The 19,245-nt window shown below is 39.1% G+C and overlaps 1 protein-coding gene across 1 annotated transcript in view; it reads left to right on the forward strand.

Annotated features, from left to right (window-relative positions):
- Positions 1 to 19,245, forward strand: part of ctnnd2a (catenin (cadherin-associated protein), delta 2a) — a 205,494-nt gene that overhangs the window by 70,861 nt on the left and 115,388 nt on the right. The window contains exons 3-9 of the mRNA XM_054622519.1: positions 3,176 to 3,210; positions 3,742 to 3,846; positions 7,624 to 7,796; positions 13,941 to 13,995; positions 14,580 to 14,790; positions 15,146 to 15,263; positions 17,310 to 17,442. Coding sequence (XP_054478494.1) covers positions 3,176 to 3,210; positions 3,742 to 3,846; positions 7,624 to 7,796; positions 13,941 to 13,995; positions 14,580 to 14,790; positions 15,146 to 15,263; positions 17,310 to 17,442 — 830 coding nt within the window. The remainder of the gene's footprint in view (positions 1 to 3,175; positions 3,211 to 3,741; positions 3,847 to 7,623; positions 7,797 to 13,940; positions 13,996 to 14,579; positions 14,791 to 15,145; positions 15,264 to 17,309; positions 17,443 to 19,245) is intronic.

The following is a 19,245-nucleotide window of genomic DNA, read 5'->3' on the forward strand; positions in this document are numbered from 1 at the left end:
AGGACTGGGTTCAAGAACCAGTTCCAAGTACACCAAAGAATTTAGGATTTATTAAGAAATATGCTTTTGTAATCCACTTTGCAACACTGAAAGCAAAGTTTGGTCTTTATTGCCTTTCTGTCTGCATGGCTAGACACGTATGTGTATACATTTTTAGAATGAATGACCTGGAGTTACTGATTGCAAGTCTGGCAAAAGACATCAGTCCATCTAACATGATGAAGTATTTTCTGCAGCTTAGTATAAAAAAATGTAATACTGTCCCAGAATCAGCTCTGTAAAACAAGTTTTAACAGCAATGACACTAATGGAAGCCTGAAGATAAAGCTTTTGACTCTGGTTCCTTTTCATGTAAAAAGAATCATAAGAATAGTTAAATACAATATGGGATGCAAAGGCAGAGTTCAATCTATTATGGAGAAACTGTGTAGAAATTTCCATCCCACAGCAGAAAAGCTCTGCTCAGCCTTGTGAGTATTTATTTTGACAATTTTCTGTCGAGCAAAGAATTGTTGAGCATAATCCTAATTCATATTCAGACTGTCAAACAAACTCACAAAGGGAAGCTACACAGTGCAACCACTCTTTTATAATATTCACCACAAAGAAGCAACTGGGGATTAATTGTCTTATTAAAATTGTTCTCTGATGGTCCAGGCATTTAATCCAGTGACCTTTTGGTCACAACCCTGTGGTAATCCTTCAGGCTGTTGCTGCCCTAACAATGACAGTTTTACAATAGCCTAGTAAGCAATGAGCTCCTAAAGTTTTCATTTTTGATTTCAATTGACCCTTACTTACATCAGTCAAAGTAAGTGTCAATGGAGCTGTTAGCTTTATTATGCAGATTCTACAATTACTCATTTCTTTTGTACTCTTTTGGTTCCAAAAATGACTGAAATAAGAGGAAACATGCAGAGCACTAATCAAGTGATACACTTTATAGTTTATAAGTGGGTGGGCAGGTTAAAAGATTAAAAGGTAGTGCATGTAAAACGCATTAAACCGTTACTGTATTGCAATAAAGTAAAAGTACCAGCCGGTTGCTTAATTCACGTGGATTTTCCCGTTGAACTTCTTATCCCACATTGCTGTGATCTAATAATTAAATGATTCAATATCTACTTTGGTAATTTGTAATTTATCAGACTTTTCCTCCATTCATTCCCTTCTCTTCTTTGGTGCTACTCTAGTACATCACAGTGATAAGATGTTACATGACAATAACTTTCACCGGACAAGCTGCATCCTGAGGACAAGATGAAAATGCAAGACACACATAACTTTTAATCGTATGCTAAAAGTTAAGATTGTGCTGCAGCAGCTTTTTTTATTTTGTTCAAATCTAAAACCACATAAGGAACTACTTTGGGACCTGCTTCTGGTGATAAAGGTCATGAGATTGGGTCTTGATGGTGCAACAGTAACATCCAGCAGTGAGAAAGAAAAACACACCACACAAACATTCCTATATGCAGCTACAGCTTTATAGTTCACATTTACTGTCATTTCAACAGGAATAGTAGCTGATACCATGTATTGGTGAAACATAGATGAGAAGTGTCTTTGCCTTCTGATTACTTAAAAAACTATGAGCCTTGCTACTCTGTAGGCTCTGCAATGGCCTCAACATGTATGCATATGGTTGCAGATTGTGGTGTGCTGGTGTCTGCAGTGCAACTCAAAATGTGTACACCTGAAGTGAGATGTCAGCGGCTCTTAAGCGCTACTGAAGCGTCCATCCGTTCAGTCCGCACCACCTCTGACCTCTGGTATGGTCGTCACGCTTTGGAACCAGCTGTCCTGTCAGCAGCACAGGTCCTGAGGTTCTGCAAGGGCAGTAGCCGGCCAAACTGTGTAACTGGCTGACTGAAAATGAGTGAAAAAAACTTATTTTTCCACTAAATTCAAGTAACAAAGTTATTACCACATAGCTGTGATTGGCTTTTCCTTTACAACCTCCCCCCTTTGCCTGTCTTCATAGCAAAAGATTCCCCACAGCATGCTTTAAAAGACATTGATGCTCCAAAAAAATAGACAATTTGTTTAAAATCAAGACTTATTCAAACTGTCAAATCAATCTATGAAACCTTTTTAGAACATGCCCATCTCTGGAAGATCATTGCCATCCCTGCTAACCAGACAAATAGACAGATAAACACATGTTAATGTATTCACTCATTCTCAAATAACTCAATAAACTTGTACTCACATGAAGGCACACAAGCACTTAAGACACACATTTAACAATAACACCCAAGGTGCACAAGCACAGAGACCTGCAATAAGAAAGTCTGGCATATGGAATACCAAACAGTCTAAATGGGAGAAACGGAGACACCAGCCAACTTGTCCAGACAGCCCGTCTAATGGTGTGGATGAAGTCTGATGAAAGAGTCTATATGTATCAGTTAGTCTGTCCGTGTCTGCATTGATCATACAGCAGGCGGCTCAATACTCAATGCTCTTACTTTGTCTTTCTGCCTGTCTGTTTCCTTCTGCTTCCTCTTTCTCGTTTTTCTTTCTCTCTTTTGTCTGTTCAACCCTCCGTCAATCACTGATCAATTGACAGCCATGAAGAGAATGGAAAAGAAGTCTTGTTGTGCCATGTGTGTCCATGTGCGTGAATGTGTATGTGTCCTTGTTTAGTTGTGTATAGTGTGTACAACACTATCCATTTATAAAAGGACGGTTACCTGAATGCACAGGACCTCATTTTGTAAAATGTTAGTTTTGTAAAAGAAATAACATAATTGCGGAGTTGCTGTCTAACATTTGAAATGACATTTAGAAGTGAGTCTTTATGTTTTTATTATTCAGTTTGTTTTTTCATACATCAGCAGAATAGAATGTAAAAGAAATGTAGGCCACTGGCATTTCCATTAAGTACAGTAGTTGTTTATGTTTGCAGTTTATGTTTTGCATATTTTACAAATATTAAAATACCAACATTTAATATTGTGAATATCTCATTTTGGAATGGCAGTACATTTAATGCAAATGAGCAGTAACATTCAAAAGGTTCTGTCTTCTTTTTAAATATATTTGAATGTCCCTCATATTTTGTAAAGCCCTTTGGAAGCTCTATTGTAATCGGCAAAATACTGCTGATATGTTGCAACTTTCTTGTATGTTGTCAGATTTTTCTTTTACTAACTACATCTTTCTTTTGCAGTTCAGCAGATGAGCAGTTTCGCTGGAACGCTCAAGGTAAAGTTACCTATGAATGTTTGTACAAACACACACTCATGCTCACACTGTGCATAGGTTGCCAGATGTGACTCCAAACCTTTTCACTACTGTAGTCTAATTTATATTCTAGACTGGCACTCACAGAATATTCAGGGTTTTATATTTACCACACATCTTGGGTTAAGGATTAGATTTATTGCCCCGACACCAACAAGGCCTGCTCCGCCACGTGTCTGATTGACACACTAGGAAAATTGTGTGTCAATTTTGAATTTACACCAGTGGCCCAGTATTGTATGGGCAGCAGCACCCACCCACATACCCGATGGATTAAAAGATGACGCCAACACACACAGATGCACAGACACTCACACAGAGACATAATCACACTCTCACAGACAGAATGTCAAAGTGGTGCCAGACCAAGGCCACTGTTTGCTTTTAAAGTCGGTGTTCATCTGCATAATGTAAAGACCACAAGCATTCACTCTCTGCCTGTTTTCAAATGTATCTGCTGCTTACATCCTCATCCTCTTTTCCTCTTCACAGCTGATGGACAGAAGGATATCGAGGACGAGTTGACCACTGGTTTGGAGTTGGTGGATTCCTGCATTCGCTCCCTCCAGGAATCAGGAATACTCGACAGTGGAGAACGTAAGTTTTCAGCTCATTGTGTGTGTTTGCGTAGGGCAAGGGAGATATAAACCTAATTAAGTGTCTGTTTAGGTTAAAATTATTTCAATACATTCTGTGGTATTGACTTGACTCAGAGCAGCTCAAAACTGCAACCCCAACAAATTACAATTATTTAAGTTTACTTTCAAATATTGGGGATTTTTATGGAATTAGTTGTTTACTTTGTTAACACATAATAGATCAAAATTTGGTTTACTCTGCTCCACTCTAGCGGGTACTTTAGCGAAGGGAAACAAACCTTTTACTGCCTCAAAAGGAATATGAATCTCATTCTTAATTGTCATGCACAGTCTCCGTAAAAAGAGTGACTATTGTGAAACGATTATCCAGGAAACCTAATAAAACCAACGCCTGTGGTTGGTTTAACTACGGAAAGATTATGGCGTGTATTGTTTGGTAATTATTTTTGTTTTCCTGAAAGGAAATGAAAATATTAGCTCTTATTAGTCCCTTAGGCGACTAGATATCTGGCTTAAGTACTGCAATTCCCTGTTAATATTGAGTTCTCACTTAGATTTCATTTCTACTTACAATAAGCGAGTTGAGTCCAGGGAGGACTTTGCTCAAGATTAGACATTATAGTTTGATTAAGTAAGTATTTCAAAATGTGGATATATTCTTAACACATAAAAATTTTGAGCAAAGCATTTCCTTTCAGGGTAAGAGTACAGCTGTAGTTTGGCACTGAGAGGTTAGCATAGTCAATTATTAAATATACGTAGCTGACTCCAAAACCAGGGACTTCGAGGCCTCGTTCGTAACTACACGTGTGCCTCTATGGGCAGATAAAAATGTCATTGCTCCTTTGATGTGGAGACAAACGGATCAAAACCAGGCAGAGGACACATTAACACACCATGCTGCTCATGGATTTAAACCAACAACCGTCCAGCTCCAAGCAGCTTTTCCATCCTGTAGGCCTTGTATTCTGATAAACCAATTCAAACAGTGATTGAGGGGCAGCCCCTGTATGAGATCGGCTAAATGTGCACAGCATTTTCTTTGCAGGTCATTGGTTTTTGGAACACCGCATTCCCATTTCACTTATTGTCTGGTGACCTTTTTGATACTTGACATCGCTGTAATGGATGGTATTTTAAGAACCAGCTCAGCCCATTTCTATCTGAAAAGTGTACTCACATATTATACTACCATTAGAATTGGTTGGCTAGTGTGGAGCACCTATGTTCAACACTGTATAGCCCATGCATCTGCTTATACAGAGAACACAGATCATGAAGTGTATGGAGGATTGAGCATCCATGGACAGGATAGAAGAATATATATATTTTTTGAAAACTGGTTTGGAATACTTACCTCAAGATTACTGTTGCTCCTTTAGTAAGGAACAGGTTATATGTTAAATCACATGCACAACAGAGGGGAGAAGTGTCAGATAATTTGATTCTTATCATGTTTGTAGGAAGTGCCTGAATCCCCCGTCTCTCCTGCTTCATCCGAGTCCAAATAGATGCCGCTCTCATTGTGAGCACTCTTATTGTGGGTGCTCCATACCCAGCTGTTTTTCCCCATTTTGCGAATGGATTTCCACCAAAGGCATCACAATGTGTGGGTGTAGATAAATTCAGCATAGCTATTTGTGTGTGTGTTGTTTTGTATGTGTGTTTTCCCCAAAATGGTAGCGCTGCTGTCTTCTGTGAAAGGTGGTACAAAACGGGGAGGCTTTTTGCCTTTAGCTGATACTGTAGTCGGTAAGGTGTCACAACAGAGCCACACAAATACACATAAATAAGTGCTCAGACTCCCTTGCAAAAGTGTTAATATCATGACTGAAATGTACTTCTCAAAGAAATTACTGTCAGGCCTTAATGTATTGTGCTATCTTAAAAGCTTTTTTTTAAAAGGTGTACCCCCTTGTGTGTTACTGTGGGATGTATGTGGGTAAATATAGATTTATTGAGAATACGATGCTCATAATTTGAATAAGCTGCTAAACAGAGACTCTATGAGACTCAAACTCTGAGAAGTGACAGTGGTTTTCATTTCACCATCTCACTCATGCACACAAAATCACACACACACAAGACAGAGTGCTTAAATGTACACATGCGCAAAGACATTAGCTCCTAAATACAATAACAATTTCCCCATCAACCAGCCTAATGACTTTCCAATCATCTGACCATCCAGCACAAACACACTTTACGTCGCACGTATGAACGCCGAAGAAGACGCACACACACAGATTTTTGTCACGCAGCGCACACAACGTAACAAACACCAAGGCCGAGCAATGATGAGTTCGGGAGCTCCCACTCAGTCTGCGTAACTCAAAGTGCTGTTTAATAATTCATAAAAAGCAAGGGATGAATCGAGATGAGAAAAGACAAGTCTTTTGTGGAGGCAGAGAAGCAGAGGAGTTGATCTTGGTTCACAGCAGAAAGGAATTCTGGGGGAAGAGAGAGCGAGACAGAGAGAGGGGAAGAGAGAAGGAGAGAGCAAGCAAACAGATATGGGAGAATATTAATAGTGAGGGGGTCTTTATTATTTTGGGAGAAAAAAAGAAACTAACATGCCAGTGAGCTCTGGGGAAGACACTTAGTGTAGACTTAAAAGGACATATTCATGATATTTAGAAATTTGGAATTTGGAAAGTTTGAAAAAAAAAAAATAGAGACATCTTAGTTTTGACTTTCTTTCACTTCATAACTGTAGTTTTGACTTTCTTTCACTTCATAACTGTAGCAACACATATTGAAATTTGTATTCAGGGAGGGAGAGAGGTTAAAAATAGCAACTTAATTAAATATTTATACACCGCTGAGTGAACAGGTTACAGACCTAACTGCTCTTAAATAAAACCAAAGCGCACATACAAACACACGTACCAATAACCTATATAACAGCTCACACAAACGCCACTGGCTATCGAGTGGTTTGTAACAGTTTCCTTCGGTTCAAATCATCACTATCTACACAGTCCAGGAGGTGGTTCATCTTACAAACTGCCTTATGATGCTCTTATTCCCGATCAATATAAGCTTCATGTGCACAGCATGGGAAGGTGAACTGAATGTACTCCAGCCGATGAGATTTATGAAGCCATATTCGAATAACCTGCAAAGCTTACTAAACAACAAAAGAAATAAAACAATGTTAAGAGATTCATTCCAAACCAGAACTTCTATTTATATCTTAGACAAGGGCTCAAGTGAAGTTTTGCTCAAGTCAAACGAAAACAAGGTGAAAAATGAACATGTTTGGGGAGGTAGCAAATCAAGGTATTAGGTGTTCCACCTATTACAACTTTCTTCTTCTCAGCCCTCCTCCTCCCATCCTCTCCATCTCCCTGCTCCTCCTCCTCCTCCTCCCATCCTCTCCATCTCCCTGCTCCTCCTCCTCCCCCCATTCTCTCTTTTCCTCTGTTTCTCTTTCCCTCTGCTAATAAATTATGTATGCCATCTCCAACTCACGGAGTGCTGCACTGCTGCACTATCTGTTCTAAATTGCTGCTCTCTCTCTCTCTCTTCCCCATTTCACTCTTCGCCTCTCAATCGCTCCCCTTCACACCCCCTCTCTCTCTCACTCTTAATCTCTCTGTACTCACTCTCTCACTTTCACTATATATATGCAAACACACACACACACACACACACACACACACACACACACACACACACACACACACACACACACACACACACACACACAAACTCAACTCAACCCCCACCAACTACCCAACAATACACCACTCCTGTCTCTCTCTATCGGTAGGACCGGCTCTTCTTTCCCAGAGTTCCTTGCAGCTCAACTCCACCCCTGAGGCTTCGCTCCAGTACTCTGCCAGCTACCATAGCAACCAGACCCTCGCCCTTAGCGACAGCATCTCCGCAGCAACTTCTCAGCGCAGCGGGCAGGTTGGAGGAGCCGTGCACAGCTACAACCAGGTAGGAAAGACTGCTGTACATAGATGATGATGAGGATGCGTGGAAGTGTGATGATGATGAAGAAAACAGAAAATTCTAACACTGGCCATTTGTGTAAACTTAAGTGTTTGTTCTTAGAAAACTTGTACAATACACTGATGGCCAGAGATTTAATAATTGGCATCTAAGGAGTTTGACTCTTAAAGTAACTCACCTAAAGTGAGTTCTCAACTAGTTATAGGTACAGCTGTGTTGTGCTTTTGCTCATGGAAGGCACACTGAGAAAAAGTGTTGAGATATACTGTATATGCTGCTATACAGATTTTTAGCTCCTTAGTTATTCCGTCACAAACTGAGTGAACATTGCCCTTCTTTTTCCTCTATCCCGTTTTTTTTTTCTTTCTTGCATAGCGCTACATGCAACTCTCAGTGCCCTCACCAAATGTGGATTTGTCGGATTTCACAGTTGGGTCCAGTTGATCAGAGTGTTTAATTACATATTAATACAGAATCCTATTTTGTTAGCCTTACTGAAGTGGCTGAGTCGCTATAACTGGCTTCTAAAGCAATCCATAGCATATTTGTCTGTATTTGGGAGGAGGTGAGAGACGGGGTTAGACAAATTCCCCAAAGCTGTTTAGAGGGAAATTAGAAGCTCATAGACCAAAATGAGCAGATGATTAAATACACACAGAGAAATCTCAGCAAGTGTCTTGTTTATAAGAACTTGAGAAATAAAGCTGAAGACAAAGTCACATATTAATCACAGCAGTGTGCTGATGAAGAGAGAAAACCCACCTAATTACCTTCCAGCCTACAGGAGCCAATTATTTCCAATTTTCCTGTCCTTAATATTTCAGTGGTAATACACACACAGATGTGTAATTTCAAACAGAGACGCGCATATATCCGTTAAATCAGTGAGCAGCTGCAGTGCTTCATTAAAATGTATTGTCAGTGTCTGGGGAAAATTATCCATTTGTGAAAGATGGTTATGAAATAAAAGTAAGAGGAAATATTTAAGGTCAATAATTATAAACCAGATTATTATTTAACAAGGGTTACAGCTCTGTGAGAATACCTTTAATGTATCTTTGCAAGTACCTGCACATGTTTTCAATACGGTTTTCAAGACTTGAAAAAGTGTTTTTCTGTGTTGTGTTGGTTTCTGATTTCCTCTGTGTGTGTGTGTGCGTGCAACTTTGTGTGTCTTTTGAAAGAGAATGGTGAGGGAGGTGATATTTGTATTTGTGAACACATTCATTCACCCCCCCAACAGGCATTAAAGAGCTGGTTTCAGAGAGAGCTCCCATTCCTTCCCTTGATAATTAAGAAATTCTTGAGGAAAAACACCTAAATATAGAAAAAGAGATAGACTGGCATGTGCTGTAGATGGATGAGCAGATAAGGCAAAAGCAGTGTTTATTGTTTGTAGTCTGAATTATTTCTTGTCCTCTGTTCCCCTTGTATTGTAGTGTTCACATCCTCTTTTCTCTCCCCCCGTCTTGCCTCCCTGTCCTCTCTGCTCACCATCTCTGTCTATGTGAGCATGAGTGTGTGTGTGTGTATCCTCCTCTCTGATGTTTTGGGCTTGTCAGTGTAATGGGGCCAGTGTTGTCAGCATGGTTTGTTGCTCATGAATAGCTTTACACAAGCCAGTGCTGATAGATAGACAGGTGCAGTTCACATGCACGTGCAGGACATGCAGGTTTATTTGTTAGTGCGCTTGCCGGCATGTGCACATGCACATGCACAAGGTGGTGTTAATTTGCATGTGTGTACAAAAGTTTGCACAAGTGACTGTTTCAGGGAGAGTGAGGGGGCTGCTGCTCTTCTGTAGGGTATTTATAACCCTGAGAGGCCCTGCTTTATTAATGCATGGATACATGGCACCTCAAACATCCCAGTGTTTTACTGGAGGAGAAGAGAAGCAGAATTGCAAGATGACACAGAAGGGGATGGAGAAACTGCTCTCCCTCACACAGTCTGACAGGCTTTCTATTTATTAGTGAACTCAGCCAACAAGTCATCTATGCTCATCATTTATTTACCCAATGAATCACCCATCCATCTGTTTGTCTGTTCATTCAGTTGCTCACCTCTTCATCAGTCATGAGTCCATTTCTGTCTCACTTTGCATCACAATGACTGTCGCACATGTATTCTTGAACATTAATAGGGTTCTTAAACTCAGTTTTGTGGCCTGTATCTCATCAGCCTTAAATCTCTCACTTGGCTTCATAACCTACTAAACTAACACAGGGGACTTGTATAGAAGATTTCTATGGTGCACACTCTTCTGGATAGCAGCTCACATACCGTTTCAGATTTCTCTCAGACTGTTTCTAGACACATTTGATAATCCACTCTAAAAACCCTTTTCCTTGTGCTCTCAAACAAACACATCAAGTGACAGTGTTTACATATCACACTTACATTTGTACTTATCATAGGTTCCATTGACATCTCAGATACTGAGTATTTTTAAAGACTGCATCTAGTAAGCTGTAGTTCCAGCAGCAATAATAGGTTCAAGAAAAATACATTACATAATGCAGTGCATTAATGACTAAAACAGCGTGTTTGTAAGTTAATTAAGGAAACTAGCACTGACCACCTCCATTATTCTAAGTTTAAAATCATTTAACGAGATAAGGCTCCCAAGTTTAAGCTTTGCCTTCAGATCGTTCCAGGATAAAAGACCATAGTGGAACAAGCTTGTTATGCCTGCCTCTGTACTGATAGAGAATGTACTTTAAACTGAAGCCATTTATGTGACCTATATCTGCTTTGCAAAACAAAAACTTCCAGCTTAAGTAAGCAGGAATTTTGCCTGGGATGATTTTATAGACTACAATGTGCCAGTGTTTTACAGCAATTAAAGCAGTTTGAGTTATTTGCATATATGGCATAAATCTTGGTAACACACACTTTTTTCATTTGTACAGGAAATATGAAAACTAGAGAATACTATGTGACTGGCTGCTAAGAAGCTGTCACTGAGCTGCAAGGCAGGATTGACAGCCAGGAGCTAAACTGCAATTGCTTGAAAAGCTGGAAGCTGGACTGTACCGCTTCATGTATTGCTGGGAGCTGAACAACATTGCTTGATAAATGGATAGGACCTAAACTGCATTGTTGGCTTAACTTTCTATGAAGGGGCAGCTGAAGTAGTAGGAAGAGTTGGAAAATAGGAAAGAGATAAATGAGGCAAAATAAAGTGCAAGCATAGACCGTAAACAAGAAGTGGATATAGTCACCATGATGTCACCATTTGGTTTGTGGACTGATGTTTTGAAGCCTCGAGTTAGACATTTTGGCCGTCAACATCTTGGTTTTTGACCGTTGCCATCTTAGCTTTGTGTAACCAGAAGTAACATGAGATGGTGACGCTAAGTACAACCGAATGCTGAATAGGACATATTTTAGGCGACCAAAACGGTTACAATCAATTTTCATTTTCTCACAGACTTCTTTACTAGCAGATGTATTTTTGCAACCAGAAGAGTCGCCACCTACTGGCCATTAGATATAACGCAAGTTTAGGCATTTCTCTATTGGAGTCACTTTTCAGAAGAGGCGGTTGCTGCCCTGAGGGCAAGCAATGAAAGGTGTTGAAATAAGAGTTATAGGAGTTAAGTTGTGTATGTGTACGCATCCTGCAAATTGTTTTTGCCTGAGTGGGTGGTTTTAACTTACCGGCGGTTGGATTCAGGTGGTCAGAAAATGCTTGCCCCGATATTTAGCAAGCATAAACCTAATAGCATGTGTTTTTTTAAATTATATCCAGATATTCTTTGTCACCCATGCCACAGTACCACTCTCTGTATGAATTGTTACTGATATGCCGGCGGGGCTGCTGTTTTATCAAAAGCACAAATATCACTGTGGTATTGAGTTAATTGTTATTGACTGATTTATTGATAGAATGTTTGCGGTTGCGGTAAGGAGCTGACAAACATGCTGAGGTAGCGTGTGGTAATGGTCAGATATCGAGCAGGAGCAGGATTATGAACACAGTCAGACTTCACAGGGCTCTAATGCACCCACAGCTGATTTTAAATATGACCAGACATTTTTAACAAGTTGCTGTTAGTTTAGACATTTTTTTCTCTGACTTCATTGCCACAGATTTTGACAGCGGCAATGATTCTACCAGTATTTTTACATCCAGGGTTTTCGGTTTGAGAGTAAAATTCAGTCCATCCTTCGTAGTCGAGCCAGGTTAAGTAACAGCTTCCATCAGGATTTACTTATTGTGTGTTGAGATCAGGGTGTATCCACAATTCAAGGTGGAATACTTTAGAGTACCCTTTAATAAGCGCTTCCACATAAAGACATAACACATCGACAAAGTGTCAGCATGTTACTGAATCAAGAACATGTAAGACGATATATGGAAGCAACCATAGCTCATTGTGTATTTTACCTGATCCTTGTTTAACCAATTTTCCATTCGCTCAGTCCTTTTTGGTGTCTCCATGTCTCTGCCACTCTACCTGCCTCCATAAACTGTGTGTCAGGTTTTTTGAATGAGACCGCTAATCCACTCAGCTAGAGATAATCAGTTTCCATGACCCCTCTGCAAACAAAGCAGTGCTGAAACCAAAGGCCTGTTGTCTTCAGCAGACACGCTTTGGCTCCTCGCAGAGCAGGGAAATATAACCAGAAACTGCCAAAGTTTTTTTCTTTCTTCACAATTATACAGCTGCAAATATACACACCTGGAACCTGTTATGTACCAACATAAAGCTTTCCAGATTGTTGATGTGTGTGTTGGCATGTTATGAAACACTGGTCATTGGATGAGCATATGTTTGTGGTCATTTACATTTGTAGGTTTGTATTTGCATCTGTGTTTACATGTGTGTTTAAGTGTGTCTCTGGCTTGATATACAGTTTTACAGAATCAGAGTCAGATGTGAACAACAGATAAAGATAATGTCAAACACTCTGGCAGTGTACATTATAATTTGTTAGTCTCTCCTGATGTGTCCATGTATGAAATTGAGAGTATTCCTAATGTTAATTCTAAGAAACAGAGGGTTTGAGTATTTCAAGTTCTCTGGCTGTGCAGATATGACAAAGCTCCAAGGTGACTCAGTGACTGTGCTTGCATAATGTGGCGTTTGTACAACTGCAGCCATGTCAGGATACTTAAAGGCGGTATTACAATATTTAGGGAATTTAGGAATCCTGTGGTATATGTTTCAATACAGTCATAAATGCAGATGCTCCACTCTCTATCTTATTGTACGTAGTGCGAGCCAGTAGAGGTCGGAGGGCTAGCTTTTATGGTGGACAAGCTACTCTCATTTAAGTGACAAGAATCCCCCTCTCTCCCTTCCCATTTACAGCTTTAAGCATCAACATAAGGCTATATGAGGCTCAGTGGAGCACTGGCATATGCTCTACCCGACTGCCTCTTGAGACTAAAGAGGATATATTGGGATGGACCAGCATGTGATGTGTGGTAAAAAGGCTTCTCATGCTCTTACTTTGCCTCACACACTGGCACAACTTTTTATCCGTTAGCAATTAATTGCATATCGCAGTCAAAACTGTAAGGAGCAGGACTGGTTTTTTTCTGCTGTCCTTCTTTAAATTTGGCCCGAGATAAAGATTTTCTGATTTACATTGTATAATATTCATACCTTTATAGATGTTACGATACTAAACCAATAGAGGTGATTTAAAAACAAATGGCTCTGTCTCTATGTTTTGTCTGATTTTGATATTTTGATTCAGTTATCTAAGTATTTGTGAATAATGAGGTTTACAAGATGACAGATGATAAATATTAAGACATGAATACAAGATGGACTGTATAATGATTCCCTTCACTTTGAGTAGGTTGTGCAACAAAGCTTTATGAGAAATGATGTCAGTCAGCTGAACTCCCAGGACCTCATTGCCTGCTTTTATGAGTCTGTTTGAATCACCCTCTGATTTCTGTGGGGATTTCATAACTAGCTCCCTCAAAGGCTCGAATTTAGTCATTGTGCATAAAAAAGTTTTTGATGGCTACCAATTTTTTTTCAACTCTGTCTCTTTCTTCCCTCCCGACTTCTTCCACCCCCACTAATCACTCCCTCTATTCATCCCTTGTTCCCTGTCATGACTCTCCTTCCATCTTTTGCTCTGTGCTTCCCCGCATCACCTTAGGTGACATCTAGCCGCGCAGCCCAGCAGCAGCAATCACAAACTGGGGCAGGGTCAGGTAAGCGCTCACGACTCATTCTCCTCCCTAATCCTTTCTTTTTCCCTTCATGGAGATGCTTTTTTCTTCATGATAAATTAATCTACCATAGCATGAAGCGATGTGAATACACAGGGCTGACATTTGGAGACGCTGACAGACATGCATGATAATTGGAACAAAAGAACCCTCCACAAGCAGAATCTTTTTTCAGAGCCTGCAGTGGATATACTTTTATCTCACAGTAGGGATCCAGATCTGATGATACTACAAAGTCGATCATTGATCTTTAGCCTAAGGCGTCTATAAAGTACTCTTATGAATCACCAGATGATCAAAACATGGTATTTGTTATGGTCAATCAATGACGAGTACAGAAGTCCTATAACAAAGCAGCACTTTGGCCGACCATCTCTCCTATTCACCCCCTCCTGGTTTCTCCATTGTTGCCCATGTAAATATTGAAGCCCCCATCAGAACTATAGAGTTCCTAGGCAACATCCTTTTCAACACCCCCACCCAGTCTGATCGACGCAAACATCACTAAATCTAATTATTTAGCTTTCCCCGTCTAGTGAGCTTTCTCTATTTACCGTGTTTTCCAGGTATCTACTACTCCAGCTCCACCTTACCTGCCCAGCGTGTCAGTTCCCCTCTGTCTGGAGGAGGAGGAGGCTCGGGACCCGGTTCCCCAGGAAAACTCCAACGCCTGGGATCCGCCTCTGATGCACCGGGGTACTCTACCACTCAGCGCCTGCCTTCCTCCTCCTCTCCCAGCAAACAGTCTCCTGCTAATCGTCTGGCCAAGTCATACAGGTAGAGAACCACAGTGACTGTGACATTGATATTGATTTTGATGTATTGTTGTTAATACTGATGTATGATAGGGTCCGATGGTTTGAAGGTGGATAAAGGCAATGGGACATCAGTCTAATTCATAGCTTTTATAAAAAGTATGAGAGGAGAGATAAATACTCAAAGAGTGACTCTTATTGAATAGAATAGAACGGAAAGGGAAAATTACCTTTGGAATGCCTTTTGACATGCAATATATATTTAATACTCACATACAAGCAAATTACTGTTTTTACAATAAATGTGAAAATGAATGAATCATTTCAAGTCATGATTTGTCATACAAATGATGTTCGTTTGCCCATTTGTCTTCCAGCACCACAGTTGCTGTGACAACAGCAGGAGGGGGCGGGTCTCCCCTAAGGGTCGCATCTCCTCCCAACTCTACAGCAGCAGGGGGAGGGGCCGGCTCATCATCGTCCCCTCTTCACCAGGTACAGAATGAACAGTCTTACACATGAAGAGAGGGCATGCATTTGGTATTACCAGAGTATTAGCTAACAACTTTTTTATGTGCATTATGCATTCAAATTGCATCTCAAATGCTATTAATAATAATACATTGTAATGAAAGAAACCAAGGCAACTGCAACAATACTAGAGTTAATACAATAGTAACAGTACTAATAATAATATAAATAACAAGAAATGTAGCTTTATTAATTCAAATACAACACAGTCAAACACAGGCAGATAGACGATACAATTAATAATAAAAATTAGGCCAAATGTTTTAGCTGTGGTTTAAAAAAAGTTCTTATATCTCTAATATCTCAATAACTTTTGGAGCAAGCTGTGCTGCCTTTTTCCTTGTGCATATAATTGTGTGTATACAAAAACTCAGCAGTACTGTAGAAGATCTGAGATCTTTTAAAGGCTAATAAAACGAGAATCTGCCATGTCGGCGAGTCCCAAACAATTAACAGCTTTAAAAACAAGTAAAATAACCTTAAAATATATTCTAAAATATTCTTGGAGCCGATGGAGAGTAGCAGTCAATTGACTGTTTTGGAAGACCACTATAAAGAGTATCGTGATTATGTAATTTATTTGACATAAAAGCATGAATACATTTTTCAGAATTTTTATAAGAAAAGAAAGGCTAAACTTTGGCAATGTTTCTTAAGTAATATAAAGCTGTTTTGGATACCTTCTTTATATGTGAATTTTTTTTTCTGAACCTAGAAAAAAGCCCATTATTCCTTTTTTATTCTCTGGAGCCAAATGCACAAGTTTGCAAGAGAGTAGATCTATTCAGCTTGTGGGACAATGAAAGGTATTTCTGTTTTATATTTGTTTAGTTTCAAGAAGTAAATGCTCATCCAAAAGTTTCTCAGATGTTATTACCTATCGGAAGCATATAAAAAAAAAAGAGAGGACCAAGACAGCTTCCCTGAGCATCACCAAAAGGAAAACAATATTTCCGTCATCCATGATTTGCAAAAGTAACATTTCATTATGAGTTTTACAGCTGTAGTTTTTAAAGCCATATTATTGCGATCCATGGTGGTGATATATTATGAGATTTCCTTTTCACCTTTAACAGGGCCACACTATTCAGAACGTTAACAGAGTTGTTGTTAAATTAAATAAATCTCTCATTCTATGCCATTTATACCCGGTAGATAAGAGTGGCTTACCAATTACAAACTCTGTTTCTCAAAGGCTGAGTCCAATCAATATAAAAGTTGCTGAATGACTGAATATAAACGTATCACACTTGTGAGAGGATAATAAGGATCTTGTGTGCAACTTTCTCTCTTCTTCAGTGCAGTCAATTGTGAGATCATTTATGAGTATTTTGATGTGTCCTGTGGCCTGTATTTTACTCAATTTACATTTAGTTTCTGATTTTCTGTGATTTAATTAGCTAATATAAGAAGCATAATAGTACAACAAAGTCAAATATTTACTGTGCTAATTCCCAATATGGGTATTTTTTGAACAGTAATTAACAGTCTTACTAGTCATACTAAAAGTTGATGACAAGCAGCTGGGTGGTAGATCAAACATTTTTTTCATTTTGTACTTTGTCAGAGCTTTAATCATGTCAAAGAATGGAATACTGCACTTCCAGAGCAATTACAGATTGAGTCATATCTTCCAACATAAATCTATAAAAGTAAATTATACTTCTTCAAGTGGGTAATCTTCAAATAGCACCTTATCTAAACACTGGAGTCTACGGTAGATTTGTTGGATGCTAATGTTCAATATCTCACACTGTAGCGGGATGAAAAGTATTTTGTGCGTGGGTGTTCTTAATGAAAATGACATTCTTAACTCTAAGTGTTTATATAGTTCACACATAGTGCAAATTTGAATTTGAATTTATAAGCCCATATTACAAAAGTGTCACGCTTGGAAATAGAAAAAAAGTAAATTGTAATCTTACAATAAGTATTTTACCAATTTAAAATGTACAATGAGTTCATTTACAATATTTGAAATAAACAACAAAAAACCTCTTGTGTTTGCAGATGAGTTCGGGCATAGGGAGCTATGCCACGCTGTCTCCCAAACGACTGGCAGCTCACCACGCTTCTGACCAGTACAAGATCTCCCACGAGCTCTACGCTACCGCTACACTGCAGAGGCCTGGCAGTCTGGCAGGTGGGAGTTCACACACTCATGCAGTCTCACATCCACGTGCACTAAAACCAAAACATGTTTGTATCTCCTCCACAGGAATTTTGTAACCTTACTAATTATGGTGCCTTTAAACCAACTTTACTATCCTCACAATATGAATATATCTTTGAGTGTCTTTTGTTGATCCAACATATTTTTACATATCTCATGGCCATTCTAAGAAAGTCAGGTTCTCCATTTAAGTATAATAAATTAGTCAATCTTTTGATAAGCACATCAATGGGTTGGGCTTGGTATCTTAGAGTTATTTACTGTACATATCACATCACTTGTACATACTCAACAAGAGGCGTCAGAGCTTCTTCTGGGCTGCCCTTTATGAAGAAGAACTTCAAAATGAATGCACTTGCTCTTCTGCAGTTTAATTTGTGATATTTGAGCTGCTTATGAACAGCTCTGCTATGACTACCAGACAGAGACCTGCTTTAAGAAGATTAAAGTGTTGCTGATTCTAATTGTGTCGTCGAATAAGATCTATTTACTGTCTGGGAGCTGAATGTATTAGGGTGACACTGGTCTCTCAGTACAAGCAGCAACAGACTTTGATTTGCCCCTGTAGCCGTATTGACAAGTTAATGGCTTTCTCTCTTGACTCTGCAAAATTGAGTTGGCTGAATATCAAACTGAAAATGAAAATGTGTTGTTGAAACTTTTAATGGTCCAGCGTGTACACTTTTATTTGAGGTCTGTTTTTGCCTGTTTGAATGAAATACTATAGATAACCCATTATTTCAAGGACTTTTAGTTTCCAAGGCTTGTATTACAAGTGCCATTCAGACTAAAAGTAGTTCTAGACAGGCTTTCTTTTTTCATTTGGCTTTACTCGAATGTCATGCAACTACAAAATCATTCATTCATGATTTAAAAGTCATGTAACTGCAGACAAATGTCTGGGTTACTTGTCTCAGTAATACTTTACATTTTTCTTTTACCGATTTTGGAAATCTCTGTAAATCTTTATTTTTAATTTTTTGTTTATTTTTTCTTCTTCTTCAATGTATACAGTATATGGACATTCTGTGAGCTTAGTTAAAGTCTTCACTATTGTTGGTGCCTCTGTTACAGCGTCCTTTGCCACAGGTTTATTTATTTTTAGATTGAGTGTTTTCAATTTTTCATGCAACATAAAAGATTTATTTGACGAGATTAGTCCTGATTAAAACAGGTGGCAGTGTTTTGAAGCTCTGGCGTAAGTTAAGTGATTAGTCCTTTCAACTTGGAACTATATTGAGGAAGAACATGACTTTACCCTGAGGGCATAACTGTGATCTTAAAGCAGGGTAGGGTTTCATCTCTCCCAAGGACTTTAAATGAAGAAGAAAGGAAAAGACATGGCTAAACACAACCAAGTACCCCTGGAAAAGAGATTTGACTGTCACTTTACATAACAGACCAAGGTCTGTTATGTAAAGTGACAGTCAGATCTCTTTTCTCTTTTCTGACAGTCAGATCTCTTTTCATATGATTATCCAGCTACCTTCATGTTCTTGGACTACCATTTTGTGGATGATTGTATTAGAACAATTTGAAGGCAATTTATCAATTCTAGAAATGCAAGATATTTACTTTCAAATACTTGTCTGTAATTCCTAATCCTTACTATATTTCCAAAACCCTACCAACCAAGAATGATTTGTGGAGACTTTTAGTCAGGAATAAGCTTTTTCTCAGTGGGCAACATCCTCCTGGAAAAAGCACATTAGAGTTCATGTGAGTGGCCTGTTTGGAGAGGCACTTAACAGCTCTATAGCACCTACTCTACTG

This window comes from Anoplopoma fimbria, chromosome 21 (genome assembly GCF_027596085.1).
Source record: "Anoplopoma fimbria isolate UVic2021 breed Golden Eagle Sablefish chromosome 21, Afim_UVic_2022, whole genome shotgun sequence".
NCBI classification, from domain to species: Eukaryota; Metazoa; Chordata; class Actinopteri; order Perciformes; family Anoplopomatidae; genus Anoplopoma; species Anoplopoma fimbria.